General features: G+C 42.5%; 4 protein-coding genes across 11 annotated transcripts in view; all 4 read right to left on the reverse strand.

Moving 5' to 3' along the window:
• LOC309500972 (uncharacterized protein) overlaps positions 1-17,540 on the reverse strand; it is an 87,899-nt gene that overhangs the window by 59,573 nt on the left and 10,786 nt on the right. The gene's annotated exons all lie outside the window — the stretch shown is intronic.
• The window catches only part of LOC309501372 (uncharacterized protein), a 137,629-nt gene that overhangs the window by 42,424 nt on the left and 77,665 nt on the right, over positions 1-17,540 (reverse strand). The gene's annotated exons all lie outside the window — the stretch shown is intronic.
• LOC309501807 (uncharacterized protein) overlaps positions 1-17,540 on the reverse strand; it is a 116,617-nt gene that overhangs the window by 36,311 nt on the left and 62,766 nt on the right. The gene's annotated exons all lie outside the window — the stretch shown is intronic.
• The window catches only part of LOC309498809 (uncharacterized protein), a 266,922-nt gene that overhangs the window by 23,106 nt on the left and 226,276 nt on the right, over positions 1-17,540 (reverse strand). For all 8 annotated transcript variants that reach the window (XM_082169722.1, XM_082169720.1, XM_082169725.1 and 5 more), the window contains one exon: positions 12,740-13,649. In XM_082169722.1, coding sequence (XP_082025848.1) covers positions 12,740-13,649 — 910 coding nt within the window. The remainder of the gene's footprint in view (positions 1-12,739; positions 13,650-17,540) is intronic.

Below are 17,540 nucleotides of genomic sequence, written 5' to 3' on the forward strand. Positions count from 1 at the left end.
GACCGCCACGCGATGTTAGCCAAGACAGCCCCACAACATCCAGAGACTTGAGGTACTCAGGGCGGATCTCATCCACCCCCGGTGCCTTGCCACCGAAGAGTTTCTTGACTACCTCGGTGACTTCAGCTTGGGTGATGGACGAGTCCGCCTCCGAGCCCTCAGCCTCTGCTTCCTCAATGGAAGACGTGACAGCGGGATTGAGGAGATCCTCGAAGTATTCCTTCCACCGTCCGGTGATATCCCCAGTCGAGGTCAACAGCTGCCCACCTCCACTGTAAACAGCATTGGTAGGGCACTGCTTCCCCCTCCTGAGGCGCCGGACGGTTTGCCAGAATCTCTTCGAGGCCGACCGATAGTCCTTCTCCATGGCCTCACCGAACTCCTCCCAGGCCGGAGTTTTTGCCTCCACAACCACCCGGGCTGCAGTCCGCTTGGCCCGTCGGTACCCATCAGCTGCCTCAGGAGTCCCACAAGCCAGCCAGGCCCGATAGGACTCCTTCTTCAGCTTGACGGCATCCCTTATTTCCGGTGTCCACCACTGGGTTCGGGGATTGCCGCCTCGACAGACACCGGAGACCTCACGGCCACAGCTCCGAGTGGCCGCGTTGACAATGGAGGTGGAGAACATGGTCCACTCGGACTATATATCTCCAGCCTCCCTCGGGATCTGGTCGAAGCTCTGTCGGAGGTGGGAGTTGAAGATCTCTCTGACAGGGGATTCGGCCAAGCGTTCCCAACAGACACTCACAGTACGTTTGGGTCTGCCGAGTCTGTCCAGCTTCCTCCCCCGCCATCGGATCCAACTCACCACCAGGTGGTGATCAGTTGACAGCTCCGCCCCTCTCTTCACCCTAGTGTCCAAGACATACGGGCCGGAGGTCGGATGAAACGACTACAAAGTCGATCATCGACCTCCGGCCTAGGGTGTCCTGGTGCCATGTGCACTGATGGACACCCTTATGCTTGAACATGGTGTTTGTTATGGACAAGCTGTAACTAGCACAGAAGTCCAATAACAGAACACCACTCGGGTTCAGATCAGGGGGGCCGTTCCTCCCAATCACGCCCCTCCAGGTGTCACTGTCGCTGCCCACGTGGGCGTTGAAGTCCCCCAGTAGAACGATGGAGTCCCCAGTCGGAGCACTTTCCAGCACCCCTCGCAGAGACTCCAAGAAGGCCGGGTACTCTGCACTGCCGTTCGGCCCGTAAGCACAAACGACAGTGAGAGACCTATCCCCGACCCGAAGGCGCAAGGAAGCGACCCTCTCGTTCACCGGGGTGAACTCCAACACATGGCGGCTGAGCTGGGGGGCTATAAGCAAACCCACACCAGCCCGCCGCCTCTCACCATGGGCAACTCCAGAGTGGTGAAGAGTCCATCCTCTCTCGAGGAGTGTGGTTCCAGAGCCCAAGCCGTGCGTAGAGGTGATCCCAACTATCTCTAGTCGGAATCTCTGAACCTCACGCACAACTTCAGGCTCCTTCCCCGCCAGAGAGGTGACATTCCATGTCCCTAGAGCTAGATTCCGCGTCCAGGGATCGGGTTGTCTAGGCCCCCGCCTTCGACTGCCGCCCGATCCACTTAGCACCGGCCCCTTACGGTCCCTCCTGCAGGTGGTGGGTCCACGGGAGGGTGGCCCCACGTCGCTCCTTCGGGCTGAGCCCGGCCGGACCCCATGGGGGGAGGCCCGACCACCAGGCGCTCGCATACGAGCCCCAACCCCGGGCCTGGCTCCAGGGTGGGGCCCCGGCTGCGCCATACTGGGCGACGTCACGGTCCTCTTTTTCTTTGGCATCATAAGGGGTTTTGAACCGCTCTTAGTCTGACCCGTCTAAGAGCGGTAGCCGATTATGTCTTCCCCAAAAGTACGAGTGGATTTGGAAAAGCAGGCTGGGGAGTCATTTTTTGTTGTTGTCTGTAACTATTTGGCAGACGTGACACAGCCTACAAACAAGGTCTCGCAAAGACTGCAATACAATATTTGTTCCTCCATCACGTCCCGGTGTATACAGTGAATGCATGCTGAAATTATTGTTGCGTGGCTACATAAAAGTTTAAGCATATGTGATGCATTGCCGCAATTGGTCTGACTGGCGCGTGAGAGAGACGAGGGTGCGTGCGTGTGTGTGTGTGTGTGTGTGTGTGTGAAGTGGTTCTTTTTTTAAAGCGATCTAAGCGATCCCAAACTTTAGACATTCTCTGCCTTTTATGGACATCTTTGCTCTCCGCCATTGCGCCAACTAAATTCAAAATGTATCACGCGCTATGGTGTGCTTCCTGAACACTGAACAACGGTCCGTGTGAAACAATCAGATCCCTTCGCGTATAGTGCGCGTCATAGGAATTTAACGAGGCTTTGAGACAGAGTTTTTGCCTCGAGGAATTTTTGTAATCGAGTAAATCGAGTAACTCGATGAATCGTTGCAGCCCTAACTAAAACACGCCCCGTAACACGCCTCTCTGGAACAACGTCACAATAACCCATCATTTCACCAACAAATGGAAGTTTTATCAGAAAACTAACCAGAAATCACTGGAAACAGCGTTGAAAACAAACATGATAAAAGCGGCCGTTTGCTAGCTTTTTTTTTGTTTGTTTACTTGAATATTTAAAACCCAAGCATGTTTTACCACAGGTTTACAATAAAAAGTGATACATTGATCATAATGAATGATTTGAATGAATGAATGATGAAAATTGCACATTAGTCACTCAGAAATAAATTACCGTTAGGTCTATTTCACAAAAGAAAGAGGACAGACACACTTACTTTTTCAGTCGCGTCTGTTTCTTTATCTGGTAGTTACAGGACATATTTACATCACATTTAGAAAAAATGATAATTTCTACAAATATATGCCATACGACCTGAGGAGCTTTAGCAATCACTCAACTCCCATGGAGTTATTTTCAGTCAGAGAAACAGAGGAAGCTCCCGAAAAAAAAAGTTACTTTATTTTATGATAGTCCGGTTTAAAGAGACGAGACGTAGGCTATGACAGATAAAATAAAAACATGACTGTGATAGCCTTTAAGATTGGTCTGATTTCTTCAAGCGTTCGCTAACGTTATGTTTTTTTTTTACTATGCGTATCTTCAAGCGTTTACTATGTTTACTATGGTAACGGTTAGCGCGCATAGTCTTTTGCATCACAAACAGAAGGCATTCAAACATGAACGCGATTTAAATTATTTTATTTTTAAGTCTTTAATGCTGACAGAATCATCCGGCGCTGCCATCTCCCAACGGTAAACTCCTCCTCTGTTGGTAACCACTCCTCTAGCCCAAGCTGGCCCGCTTTGGCCCAAGGTATTCGACGGGACAGAAATCCTGGCCGTTGGCCCCGAGGAAGCCCCGATCAAGCCCCGGAAGTGACAGTGGAGTGACAGTGGACTGGCCCTGGCTCGCACTAGCATGGCCCGGCCCTGGCCCGACAGTGGAAACGCGGCTAATGACTATTAAAAGTTTTTTGGGGGGTTATATTGCACTTTGCAGACGATCCCTTCAGACCCTCTTAACCGCCTGCTCATAGAGATCAATTTATATTATAAAGCTTGTTTTTAGGAAATTTAGGTTGTAGCTCGTTGTCTACATTACTGTGATTGTAAATAATTGTAATTTGTGTTTTAACAACGTTTAACTCATGAGTTCTTGATCCGGGAAGTTCGAACATGTGAATTGCCAACTTCACTGAACTCCTTGAGTTAAGCACTGACCGTATTTCTTTATTTTTGAGTCCAAGTTCAAACACTATGAACCATGCATTGTTAAAGACCCACTCCGATGAAAATCATGTTTTTCTAGGTGTTAACATGTTCTTGTGGTATTTTTCTGATGTTAGAGGACATATCTAGAGAAAAATAAATTCAAAGTTGTATTTCTGAGTATTTCTGCATTCAAATGGCTGTGAATCAGTAGCAGACGCTAAAATGCCGGCTAAAATAGACTGGAGTTGTGACGTAGTAACTCCACTGGGCGGGGCCACAAGCTCATACTCCCCTCCGCCCCACCCGCTCAGGTTCTGAGGAGTAGAGAAGACGATGGCGGATCAATACCTATGTGCGGTAGCGGGTTGCAATGCTAAGAGGAGAGATATTGGTATTAGCTTTCATGCTTTACAAAAACATGTTGCTGTGAGAGATGAATGGATTACGTTCCAGGGTTCCAGACTGCGACCATTTTTTGCGAATGTGCGAGTTAAAATTTTATGTGGTCGCATTTGTGCGAGTGCATGGTCATGTACTACTCAGTTAAATTCACGCATGAATTTTCCTGCATTGAACTTGTTTTAGCGCCCGCCAAAGTGAATTTTTGTCCCGCCAAAGTCTTATTTGATCGGTGAGTAATGTAGATGAACGCGCGCGCACTCTCTGTCTTCGGAGCCAGGCGAAAATGTAAACAAGACCTCACCGTCTCCAAACTAAGCGCTGTCTTGCTCTCTCTCCCTCGCACATATTAATCAAAATAAATCGACACGGCGGTAAAAGGTCGGAAGACCAAAGTTTCATGTGGAGCATTCTGAGATTTTTTCTTTCTTTTCCTGAATTGCCGCTGGGTGTGAATTGTGCTAAATAAGTTGCCTTATCTTCTCTGAAAAGCGTTCCGGACATTCAGCTGACATAAAACAACACTTTAATTAAACGAAAAAAAACAATCCAGTGATGAAATGTTTTCTGTGTTGACAGAAAGAAAGAAAGACAGAAAGAGGCTGTTGCTGTCTATGTATCTCGCGTCAGCCAACGGCTCCGCCCACAACGCAGAGGCGAATTGCTAATGAGCTACTGCCGCTCTGCTGAAGCGAAGTCCCAGAAAACGGCACAGGTTTTGTGATTTTGGCTAAAAACTGCATAATCATCATTTAAAGACCACTGAGAATGTTTAAAAATAGCTCAAAATATGATCGGAGTGGGACTTTAACGTACGGCTCTCTGAAACACTGCCAGCGGGACATTAAAACATGAAGTGTGTGTCCGAGCTCACAACAGGTTTAGTGTGGGAACCAAGCGGCAACCTCCCCTGGTCTCTCTCTTGAAACCAACACGGAAGTGAGTTAAACTGCAATTCATTGACTGGCCGCTTGGCCTGGCTGCAGAAGTGAGTCAAATCTGTATCTCCCCCATGTTAAAATTACCAACTTTACAGCAGAAAAAAAACATGTTTACAGCCTGGATCTCTATGTGGCTTTGGTCTATACAGCTTATTTTGCCCTTCATAACAACTGTGAGAGGAGTGCAGTTTTTTATAACTCATCCGTTTAGTTGATTGATATTTAAATTTAAGGGTGTGGCTGTGGCCACTTGAGTGACAGGTGGGTTGTCGCTGATGTCAATGCTAGCCGTTTGTCTGCTGTTACTAGCCGTCACTTCACCTCAGTAAATGTTGCTGCTGAAATTGCCTTCTCTGCAGTGTTTGTGGTTTATTTCCGGATTATTTCATACAATTGAATACACCCATTACTTGGGTACAAAGCCCACGGCTTTGGATTCCGTCGTTGTCGTCGAGTATCGTTCGAGAGAACAACCAGTGCTGTATTTCAGTTGTTTTCCTCTGTGAACATGCACTAATGGATGTCTGACAATTTCGTTGCTTTTTGGAGTTTTCAGATTTAAAAACGCCAATAAAGGCTCGTTCGTTCTGCTCTCACGGAACAGATCAATTATAATATATTTATATATATATATCAGATGAAATCATGCAGGCGTCGGCGCTTTCTCCGTCTGTGCTATAAATGTACTTGAATGAGCGCGGATTTTCTAGCGCATTTACTTGCACTTCAAATGCAGTATATCTATGGTTTAACCCATTTGAGAAGCGGACAAAATCTGAATTTAAAATGGACTGAAAAGCTCTCTATGAACTTGAGCGATGCCGTGCTGACGGACTATAAGAAAGAGTGACTGACATGTATGCACATAAATCACTGTCACACACACACACACACTCGAAGTAATATTAGTGCATAATACATTTTCAACTAGCAGAGCCATGTCTTTTAACTATTATAATATTTCGAAGGGCAAAAATAGGAACTTTTAATTGGCTTTACATCATCAGCTAACTCGATCACGTCGAGCTAGGTGATTTCAGATAGCCAGGCTCATATCTATGGCCAGGTTCCTCAGCTCCACCAAAGCCCGTCACACCCCCGCCTCTTTGCCCATTTTCTGTTATCCGGGAGTGACGCAAGGCCAAGATGGCGACGGCCGCCTCCGCCTACTTTAGGCTTCAAAAATGCTCTTCAGAAACCTACGGGTGACGTCACGGACACTACGTCCATATTTTTTTACAGTCTATGGTGGGAACGCAAAAGTTTTGCAAGGGAATGCAAAATTTCTCGGGGGAACGCAAAATATATTTTGTACAAATTTCTCCCATCCCATTTTTTTTCCACCAACACAGCCCTTTAGGGGCTTCGTAGACTCTCGTTATTAGTTTGGAGTACATGATTTTGGGGCGCTGTGGAAACATTGAAAAAATGCAGTGAAATATAATTTATTAGGCATTTAAAAGCTCTATTTGAGAAAATGAAAAGCTCTAAAAGCAATCATATCAGGCTACTTAAAGGCAAACTATGCAAAAAAATTTGTTTTTGTCAAACAGCGACCACTAGAGTCGCTGTGGAATACTTGCTAGGCCTGTCGCGATAGTCGATAAGTCAATTAATCGCACGATAAAAAAAAATGAGCTCGACAATTTTTCCGGCCGCGATAATTCTTGTTTGTTTTCCTCGTCTCTCTCTCTCGACCAAAGAGACTGGATAACCACTCTCGGTTCTTGTCAGTTGCATGGTCTTTGTGTGGGGAGGCGGCACGCGGCGCTTGTCAGTCACATGGTCTTTGTATGGGAAAGCGCCGGCGGGACTGCTTGCGGCTACTGCCGGGAGAGAGAGAAGACGCTAGTTGTGAGTTGCGACAGCGAGCCCGATCACATGAAAATGCGTATCTATACCACGAATGTTATTTCTCGTGCCATTTATACGCCAAAAATAGTTTTTGCGTGCATATGATACACTCTTTATGGCGTGTAATACGCACGCACTCCTCACCCCTGATCCTAACCAAGTATTTTCAGTGCGTAGCATACACGCAATAAAGTGCGTCTCCGTCTTCCCGAGAGTACACAATCGCTCGACAAAGTAACAGGAGTTACAGTGCAAAATGGTGCGATATGGCCTGTTGAGGCTTTTTTTTTTATTTGTTTACAAAGGTCCTAACTGTCAGTTTTGCCTGTTATGGAATGGATCACTATTTATGCCTAATGTCTAAAGCCTAATGTTTAATATCTTTTGAAGTGCAATTTTGTTTAAATCCATTCTATTTATTAACAGACATTTATTTTGTTAACAGACACTAAGAGTCCATTGCTTTTATTGTTTTTGGTTGTTTTGTTCATTTTTTGGGGGATATTTAAAATGCTTTCCGTTTTCAATGTTTAATATTCTTTAGAAATAAAAGTTTATAGATCGTTGAAAAGGTTAGCTAACCCTAACCCAGGTCTGCATTATTATGCCATTATAATTATATTAGATGAAAATGGTCTCAGAACGACAATATTATCGTTTATCGCGATAATTTCTTGGACAATTTATCGTCCAGCAAAATTTGTTATCGTGACAGGCCTAATACTTGCACTGTCGTAAATTCAGTCACAACCATAGATGGTCACAACACAGCAATCAGAGGAGGACGCGCTGAAAACTGTAATGCTGTTCTCTTCCTTCATAACTCGTACTGAGAAGGTTTGAGTTGCAGATGAATTTGTGACTGTTTCACCTGTTCAACCACATCAAAGTTTCGTAATTAGTAAGTCCGTGCTTTTTTTCTTATGTGCTGAAGGGCCGCTGTGCCTTGGTGAAACGGTGTTTGTATGTGAAGAGCTCTTTTCCAAAACGCAATAAACATAAAAAGCTGCCTCAGAGAACCAGCAAAAGTAATAATTATGAATATGTAAAATATTGCAATAAGTCATTTTAGTTGTTTATTAATTTCTGTGTCGGCTGCAAAGATGAAGTTGACGATAGGCTATTGACTCGCGATCTTCGCAGTAGGCTAGTGAACGCACTGGTGAAAGGCACATTTATTAGGCTACATAGGAATGAAAAATAAGCATAAAATCCACGAGGCTAAAATTACCTTGAGTCAAAAAGAACACTGAATAACAGCAGAACTGGTGTATTTAGAAAAACCACTTGCGTGCTCTCGCCGCGTCCACTAACTGACCGCTTTTCCTGGTTGTGATCTGAATCTCCTCGGTATTTATATCTTTCAACAGTTGCTGTCTCGACGAGCAAGCAAATACAGCGAAAATGGCCCAAATCAAAACTAGCTGCTAGCAGGCAATATTTCAGTGCAATTAAACTACAATAATAATTTTCACTCGCGGCTGTTATTTATAACGCGTCTAGATAAAATACAGATTTGTGAGAAGGTAAAAATTTAAAATAAGCAGAGAATCGAAGATAGGCTTACCTTGAGTCAAATAGAACACTGAATAACAGCAGAACTGGTGTATTTAGAAAAAACACTCGCGCGCTCTCGCCGCGTCCACTAACTGACCGCTTGTCCTGTTTGTAATAGTTTGTAAATTGTGCTCGTTTACACTATTTACAACCTCTAGGCTTATTTATGTCCTGATAATTGTGTGAGATATTGACAACTGTTCTCATGATAATCGCAGGAATCTAAGTCAACAGCGTCGTTTACAAAAAAGAGATTTACTTACTAGTCCATCAACAAGATCGCCAGGTCAGCATCGCTGTTGCATCCAGTGCTGTTTTTTAGCTCGCGCCAACGAGTGAAAGCCTGACCGAGTGGGACTATGGGACTCTTGTCCGGTTCCTCACACGGTCAGATTCTCTTTTCCTACACACTTTGACTGCGCTTTCTTTGTTTTTTTCCATCGTCGAGTCTTCCAAGAATTACGTCTGAAATGCGCGCAAGTGTCTTCGTGCTTCATGTTGTTGTTGATGTGTGTGACATTGTTGACGTAAAGCAAGTCGTGTTCTCGCGAGATTTGTCGGGGGCGCCTCTCTCAAACTTGCATTGCTGGTTTTTCCAGAGGCGTCCCCCCCAACAAGCTTTACTACCAGGATTATTCGCCCTACTAGGAGTTTGTTTACCACCGAAATGACTTTGAAGCTGTTATATTAAGGTACAATTCTTGCATAGTGTGCCTTTAATCAGTGGTTCAGAGCGTGTATCAAACTGTGAAATTCACGTGATTTCAGTAAATGAGGCTTCGTTGCCTCATAACCGTTTCAAAATGTCAATGATCTCTGTGAACCCATCATGCGGTGAACCATTGAACAAGTGTCTATGGATTTTACCAGATTTATCAGTTTTAAACATTTGCAGACATTTTAATGAGACATGTATAATTAAAAAGAATAATAATAGTTAAATATAGCTGCAAGCAGCAATTATCGGGGCTAAGCGCAAGCAGATGACAGGATATGCCAACATGGCTGAAGGTGTCAGACCAACTGCAACAATTAGCAATTAAAGACATATAAAGAGGATTTTAGGCGAAATGGCTGAAAAATCATATAAAAAGTAATTCAAAATATGATTTAATGGATTATCACTTTCGACCAATAGGTGGCGCAGTTACAAAACTGATGTGATGTGGTCAGAGTGAAGTGACAATGACACATACAAAGTTTGGTGTCAATATGTCAAGGCATTGTAGAAATAATGCCTGAATAGTGCTTTTGGCATCATGCCTCAACTTTGCTGCTGCGCTATACGAAAACGGTTTCGTCTATCGACACGAAATCCATAACTTTTAGTCAGCACGGTCAGGAGATGATACGATTCGATTTTGGTGAAAATCGGACAAACGGTCTAGGAGGAGTTCGAAAAAGTAGGTTTTGACTGAAAATCAAGATGGCGGACAGGAAGTTCGGCCAAATATGGTAAACTTGGTATCCATGTTCTCAGCGTGACCCAGGGAATCTATTAAGACCAGTGGCATTTTAATAGGCAGATTGATTCAAAGGTTATTAGCCTTTTTGGAAATGTTGTTATAACTTTTGACCACAATGTGGCGCTGTTTTGAAACTTCTCACGCTCCTTCAGGGCATCGTGCTGATGACCCATACCATGTTTCGTAACAATCCATTCATGCGTTCTTAAAATACAGCATTTTAGCACAAAATTCAAAATGGCCGACAGCCAAAATGGCCGATATGGTAAAATTGGATATCAGTCGACTCAGCATGTTGGCCTGAATCTAACGAGACCAATTTGATGATTTTTGGGCAAACTGTTCAGAAGTTATAAGCAAAAATAGCCATTTTTCATATCTCCGGACCAGTAGGTGGTGCTGCACCGAAACGCAGCATGTAGCCTCAGGTCATGCTTGTGATGACATGTGCCAACTTTGGTCTGAATCCAATAAAGCGTTGCGGAGATACAGCCTTACGTCTGTTTTCGCAAGCGCTACGTAAAATTTGTTTGTGGGTTTTTTCGAAAATTGCGAAGCGAATCAACTTGAATTCCATAACTTTTTGTCGGCATGGTCTGTAGATGATCTGGTTAAATTTTCATGGAAATTGGAGCAACGGCCTAGGAGGAGTTCGAAAAAGTAGCTTTTTCGGAAAATTCAAAATGGCAGAAAACTTTTCATGACGGAAAATGATGTCAGGAATCAGAGGAAAAACGAATTTTGTTTCTAGCCCTTGTGGTTCAAAAGTTATTAGAATAAACATGAGTGAAACTTTGGACAGTTGGTGGCGCTAGAGGTCAAAGTAGGGCCAAAATTGGTGTATTTAATGTTGGGACTGTCCTCTATCAGAATGTCAAACCATTACAACTTTCCCGCGATCGGTTCTATGGGCTGCCATAGACTCCCAGAGCGGAAGAAAAAGAAGAATTATTTTTGGTACGCCAACAGATACAATAGGTGCCTACGCACATTCTGTGCTTGGCCCCTAATAATCTCTAAAAAAAACATATTTCCTTCAATAACACGTTTGCAAAAGGTGTTATGATGCATGTTTAGTCTGAGTTTCTGTTGCATTTACACTGTACTGACCAGCGTGTGGCGTTTCGAACACTTCGAAATAGTGAATAATTATTTATGAAGCAATTGATTCAACTGATTTGAACCTTTGAAAAGCTTAGTTTTTCCCATCACTAGACTCTAAAAAATCTTGGGGGTTTTTTTGTAAGTTTGTGAATATTTTTAATAAAAAAGGAAAAAAGAAATAAAATGAATAGCGATACATCTGTTAGTTATTGTGGCTGCGTTGTGTCACGTGACAATCATGACGCCATGGAAACAAGGGGTCAGTTAAAATATTTTTAAAGGGGGGGTGAAAAGCTATTTCATGCATACTGAGTTTTTTACACTGTTAAAGAGTTGGATTCCCATGCTAAACATGGACAAAGTTTCAAAAATTAAATTGTACGTTTGAAGGAGTATTTCTGTGCCAAAAATTGTCCTTCCGGTTTGACACAAGTTTCGGAAAGTTTTTTTCGAGTATGGATCTGTCTCACGTAAGATGGGGCGGAATTTCCTTATACAGTATGGGTCCTAAGGGCACTTCTCCGCGGGCGCGCGCACACTCGTAGACCAGAGAGAGAGAGAGAAGAGAGCGAAAGCAGTACCTCATCAAAACACTCTGCTCGGCTTTGGAAGTCAATGTCACCAAAGAAGTGTGTTTTTGGTTGCCAGGGCAAGAAAACCCTGCACATATTCCCAAATAACCCAGCGTTAACGGACCAGTGGATGGAGTTTGTTTTTTCAGAGCATCAACGGAGCTGTGTAAGACTTTGTTCCCTGCATTTCGAGCTGATTGTTTTATAAACAAAGCCCAGATCGACGGATTTGCAGATCGTCTAATGCTTAAGGATCGAGCAGTCGCAATAATAAAGGTGAGTAAAACTGATAAAACTGCTTCAAATGTCTCTGTGTTGTTAGTGTGGCACGTTAGCACATAGCTTTAGCTTCGCCCACACACGGCCATAGACAGTATAGCACACGGCCCGCCTCCAGCCACTCGAATTTTTCCGGAAAAACTCGGTACAGCCTATCTTTCTTTTATAAATATAATAAAACTAAATACTTTTTGGAGGTATGAAGGATGCAATACTACTCTATAGGTACTAAGGATTAACAGGAGATTGAGTGAAAATTAGTATTTCACCCCCCCTTTAATTTACGCGTGAAAAGGGTTGATTTTATATATATATATATATATATATATATATATATATATATATATATATATTCTAAGTAAACAACAATAGCCCAAGTTTAATTCAGCATCCATTTTTAGGTGTGCCAGCTGCCACTGTGGGTGATACAGGGGCGTGATGCGAGTTACCTAAACGAGTCTTGCGTCTATCTTTTCGCATGATGCCATGCATAAAATTCTATGAACTATTTTTATTTTTTTTATACAGAAAATAAATGCTTAGAAAGTTGAAATATGTTCTCAGAACTGCACACTGATTGTTTATGGACAGATTATGGAGTCAGTCACAAAGTTTGTGTTTACGTCACTCAAATTGCTTTTACGTCGCTTAGCCAGCTACAGAGACACTGGTAACCAGGCAACAGACAAGTGACCAATCCGATGTCACTACACACATTCAACCATCACGGTTAGGCATGGTCAGCCAACTGTGCTGAGAGTTCAGGGCCGAGAACGGTTTGTAATTGTGCCGTGCCGTACCAAGCTCAAGTGGAAAAGCAGCTTTTGTTTCTCAGCACATAAAGATGAACTACTCACCGTGATCTCAGACTGCGGTGATGTGGTTTCTCCACTGCATGGATCTTCATGTGTCGCTTCAGGTGACTTTTATCAGAGAAACTCTTTCCACACTGATCACACATGTGCGGTTTTTCTCCAGTGTGGATCCTCTCATGTGTTTTTAGATTAGCTGACCGACTGAATCTCTTGTCACAGTGTGAACACTTGTAAGGCTTCTCTCCAGTGTGGATCCTCTCATGTGTTTTTAGAGATGAAGACTGATGGAATCTCTCGTCACAGTGTGAACACTTGTAAGGTTTTTCTCCAGTGTGAATTCTGTCGTGCAATTTTAAACTGTTCGCTGATGTAAAAGTCTTCTCACACTTAAAGCACATGTACTCTCTCACACCAGTATGGATTTTTTTATGTTTTTGTAAATATGGCAGCAGTGAAAAACTCTTTCCACACACAGAACATGAATGCGGCTTCTCCTTCATATGAACTGCCAGGTGTGTCTTCAGGGCTGATGCCCACATAAATGTTTTTCCGCATTGATCACATGAGAACGGCTTCACTCCGGTGTGGATCCTCATGTGAACATTAAGAGTATGTTTTTTTGTGAAACTCGTTCCGCATTGATCACATGAGAACGGCTTCTCTCCAGTGTGGATCCTCATGTGACACTCAAGTCTTTGTTTGCTTAATAAACTCTTTCCACACTGAGTGCAGAAGGATGTCTTTTCTCCAGTATGAAATCTCATGTGAATCTCAAGATTTTTTTTGGCTGTGTAACTCTTTCCACACTGAGTGCAGGTGAAAGATTTCTTGTCTTTTCTTTTCTTTAAAATTTTATTTTTTGAAAAACTCAAAGGCTTTTCTCCAGGTTTGACATGATGTTCCTCCTTCACTTCACTCAGTTCTTCACTCTCCTCGCTCTCTTCCATCAGGTCTGACATGAAAAAGAAAAAGGCATTTCATTTTCAGTGCATCAAAACAATTCCAAGAAAGATATGAAGAGAAAGGACATACATGTCAACCATGATAAATGGTTATAAATATTACAATCATTTCTATGCTTTTTATAAGGGTGTTTTCACACCTGTCTTGTTTGGTTCAATTGAATTGAACTCAAGTTCGTTTCACCCCTTGGTGCAGATCTTTTGGGCAGGTGCGAATACAGCAATCGCACTCGGGTGCGGACCGAACAACTATAAAACGAACAACCGGATTCAAACGAACTCTGGTATGGTTGTTTAAGGTGTGAACATGACCTGACCCAATTGCAGAAAGCACTATGTCTTTTTTGACAGGATCAGATTTTTACCATGTAATTTGGGGATTTATCAAACTTCGTCAGACGTTAGTGCAAGTGCTCGTGCAGGCAAGACTGGCAGATCTCTCTTCTCGCAGTGGATCTGACACCTGTGAGATCAAAGACTGATAGACGCTTGTGCACGGTGTTGCTAATAGATGCTTTTATATGAAAATAAATATAATGAACAAGACACCCAAAGTAGCCTACTTGTTATTTAATACCAATCCAAATACGTGTTTATCAATAATTTTTTCTTTAAAGGTGCTCTAAGTGATGTTGGGTGATGTCACTTCTTGTTGACGTTCGAAGTACTATCAAACAAAACGGAGGCTAGCTAGACCCTCCCTCCTCCTCATCCGCGCACTAACCCCCCAAAACCCACCCTCAAATCCTTCTTGTCAGTTATTGGCTGGAACAGTTTTTTATGTTTTCGTGGTGCGGGTGAGCCCAGTTTGTTTTTGTTGCTGTTTGTGGAGCCTGTGGTGTCTAGAGAGACCGCGTTTTTTACAGTGTGTTCAGGGGACAGGCAGCTAGCGGATGGTGAGGAGATGTTTGCTGTATGTGACAAAAAATATTTTGGCCTAAAAAACGCGTGACATCACTTAGAGCACCTTTAATACAGACATTTTTTATATATAATTTTTTTCATAAAAATTACATCACATAACCCATATAGAGATCGCACTGTCAGAGAGTTTGGGAATATTCACACATAATTTATACACATAAAAACATGATATCATGAGTTTTAAAATCAAACATTGTGTCCTCAAGAGTTAGGCGATCAGTCTATACAAATTCGTATTCTATTATGAAGATAATATCGTTCAGGAACCGGTATCGGAATCAAGGTACCGGTATCAGTATTGGTATCGAAATTGAATGATACCCAGCCCTACTTTCCCAAAAATCCAGATTCTAGTCAGATGGTCTAGTCAGATGATTATAATAAATGTTTAACAATATTTATTAAAATAATCAAATAAAAAAAGAATACTTGTTACAGATTATAAGATGAGTACTAACTAACAGAGAGATACTAGCTAGGCTTAAAGCTTCTTGCATCTGATAACTGCTGGCGTATCAGACTGGAGATTGCAAGGAAGAGCGAAGTGTCCTGTCCTGATCTCTTCTTTTATATCTGAATTCAGCCGTCTTCATCATAGTTAATATCAAGCGCATGACTGCTGTTTCAATATTACGCGTATGACTGCTATTTCTGTGCAAGCATGACTATGTCTAGCCAGCAGCTTGTTCTCCAGCAGCAACTGAAGATACAACAGTTCCTTTGTATTTGTGGATAATGACTCTTGTCACTGCTCTCTCATGTGGTTTGAGAGATGAACAACAACCTCTTTATTCAGCAGAACACTTTTAGATGGTTATATTCTTTATTAACCAAGATAGTTAGTTGGCTGCATCCTTAGTTACAGATTTCTTATTATGACCCTTTCTGCGTTGACGTCGAGTTGGAGGAGAAGATGAAGTGAAGGAAGTGCCACTCTCAGGTGGGCCTCCCTCAACACCCCAAACAATATTTAATCAAATTTTTTATACCAGAAGTAAAACATAGTTTAAATCATTATTTTATTTAAACCATTTGCGTCAGTTTCACTAAACGGCCCAATGCGCTCGCTGGCGCGGATATTTAAGATGGATATTTGCTTCAAGTGACAGGATTGGTGAGTGAAATTATATCTGTATTATCTTTCTGTATATGTTTAATTTTCTTTAGATTTTCTGTCTAAAAGTGACCAAAAAGACATTTAATTCCAGCTCACCATCGGTGTCGCCAAACCGTGCAGGTGCAAAATTTTCCCGTCAAATTTTTATAAATCACAACTCATGCGTCGGAAGTAACGTACGCCTCTTTCAGGGCCTGTTTTGTGCGTACGCAGCGGTTATAAATGAGGCCCCAGAGCACCTCCGCCTGCAAAGTCGCATTCGAGCAAAACGTTGATCGAATGTCGCTCGATTTTGCAGCGGTAACGTTAGCTGCTCCACAAACGTTGGTGACAGCATCAGTTGTCGTCGTAACGTTACTACTTGTAGATTTGTCGGTCACGCCAAAGTAACTAGACACAGTTGTTTGCTGTCTTACTCTTACCGCAGATTTGTGGCCGTCACACTGCATATGGGATTTTACAGTGCTAATTCCCATTGTCCCCAACTTAAATGCTTTTCTGCAAACACCGCAAAATCCTTCATCATTTTTACCACTAACGGGCTGCAACCATGTCTTGAAATTTTCGTTTTCCAGCCACTTCAGTTGGAATTTGCACTTTCCCATTTTTCCTCAGACCTGTCGTCCACCGCTATACAAAATGCCCGCGTCACCTCCGTATCACTGCAATTTTGCTCCGGCCGAAACCAATTACAAACTGGTTCTGTGTGTTTATCACACTAACGTACATTTTGCGACAGCCAAATAAAATGACTAATTATGAAGGCTATATTCAAAGAAATTGATATAAAATTCTCTTCAAAACAATAAAAAAAAGTAATTTTTACATTTACAGACTCAAATTTAATGCTTTTTGCCTTTTAAGGCCTTCATTTTCGTAAAATCCATTTAAGGACTTTTAATGCTTTTTAATGCCCCGCGGAAACCCTGATATATAAAATAAATGTAAAATAAAACTGTTTAAATATTTAAAGGGACTGTGTGTAGGAATTTCTCCCATCTAGTGGTGAAATTGTATTTTGCATTCAAACGAATAATGCTCTCCAGCGCCTCACTTTTTCAAATGCGCGTTGCATCTACGGTTGCCGTTATGTACCAAAAAGCTATGACAGGATGTCTTATAATAGCACTTCGAGTTTTTCATCGGGTGAACAGGTTTGTTATTTAAAACAAACTGAAACTTGAAACAACGAAAAAAAGAATGTTACAGTTATCAATTACTGACTGTGAAAAACATTAACTATGGTTATTAGTAGTAATGCCGCCTTTAGTCGTTATATTTTTTGAAGTACGTGTATTGTTAGATATCATCATCATCAGAGCCTTCTCTAACGTTCCTTTACTCAATAGCTGCTATTCATCAAAGAGCCTGTTTAACTTTTAACTATAAATGTTCGACTGTCTATATAATAAAGTACACAACCAAGCAATGAAAAAAAGCTTGTAATTAAGACCGTAACATTGACTTACCTGTCGAGAAGAAAGCAGGCAACTTCAGCGTCTCTTTTGAAAGCTTTCTCCTGCATAGCTATCCCGACATTAACCCTTGTTTTTGTAATTTCCGGTCACGTTTCCTTTTACGGTCTATTTTGGACTTTTTCGACGACAAGGACTCCTTATCCTGTGACTCAGCATATGTATGAATGAACGGTGTATAAATAATCGTGCAGTGTGCATCCTTTTAAACTTGCCGCGGCAGTGACAAGCGCCTCTCACTGCTCTGCTCCTCCGCTTCTGCTGGCTTCAGTCACGTGACGCTGGTTCTGAACGAAAACGCGTTGTGGAAACGCGTTGGCCTAGTACTTTTTGTCCCTCTCTGCTATTATAGTTTTTCAAGATGG

Source organism: Leuciscus leuciscus (assembly GCF_965113295.1).
Source record: "Leuciscus leuciscus genome assembly, chromosome: 1".
In the NCBI taxonomy this organism is placed as follows: domain Eukaryota; kingdom Metazoa; phylum Chordata; class Actinopteri; order Cypriniformes; family Leuciscidae; genus Leuciscus; species Leuciscus leuciscus.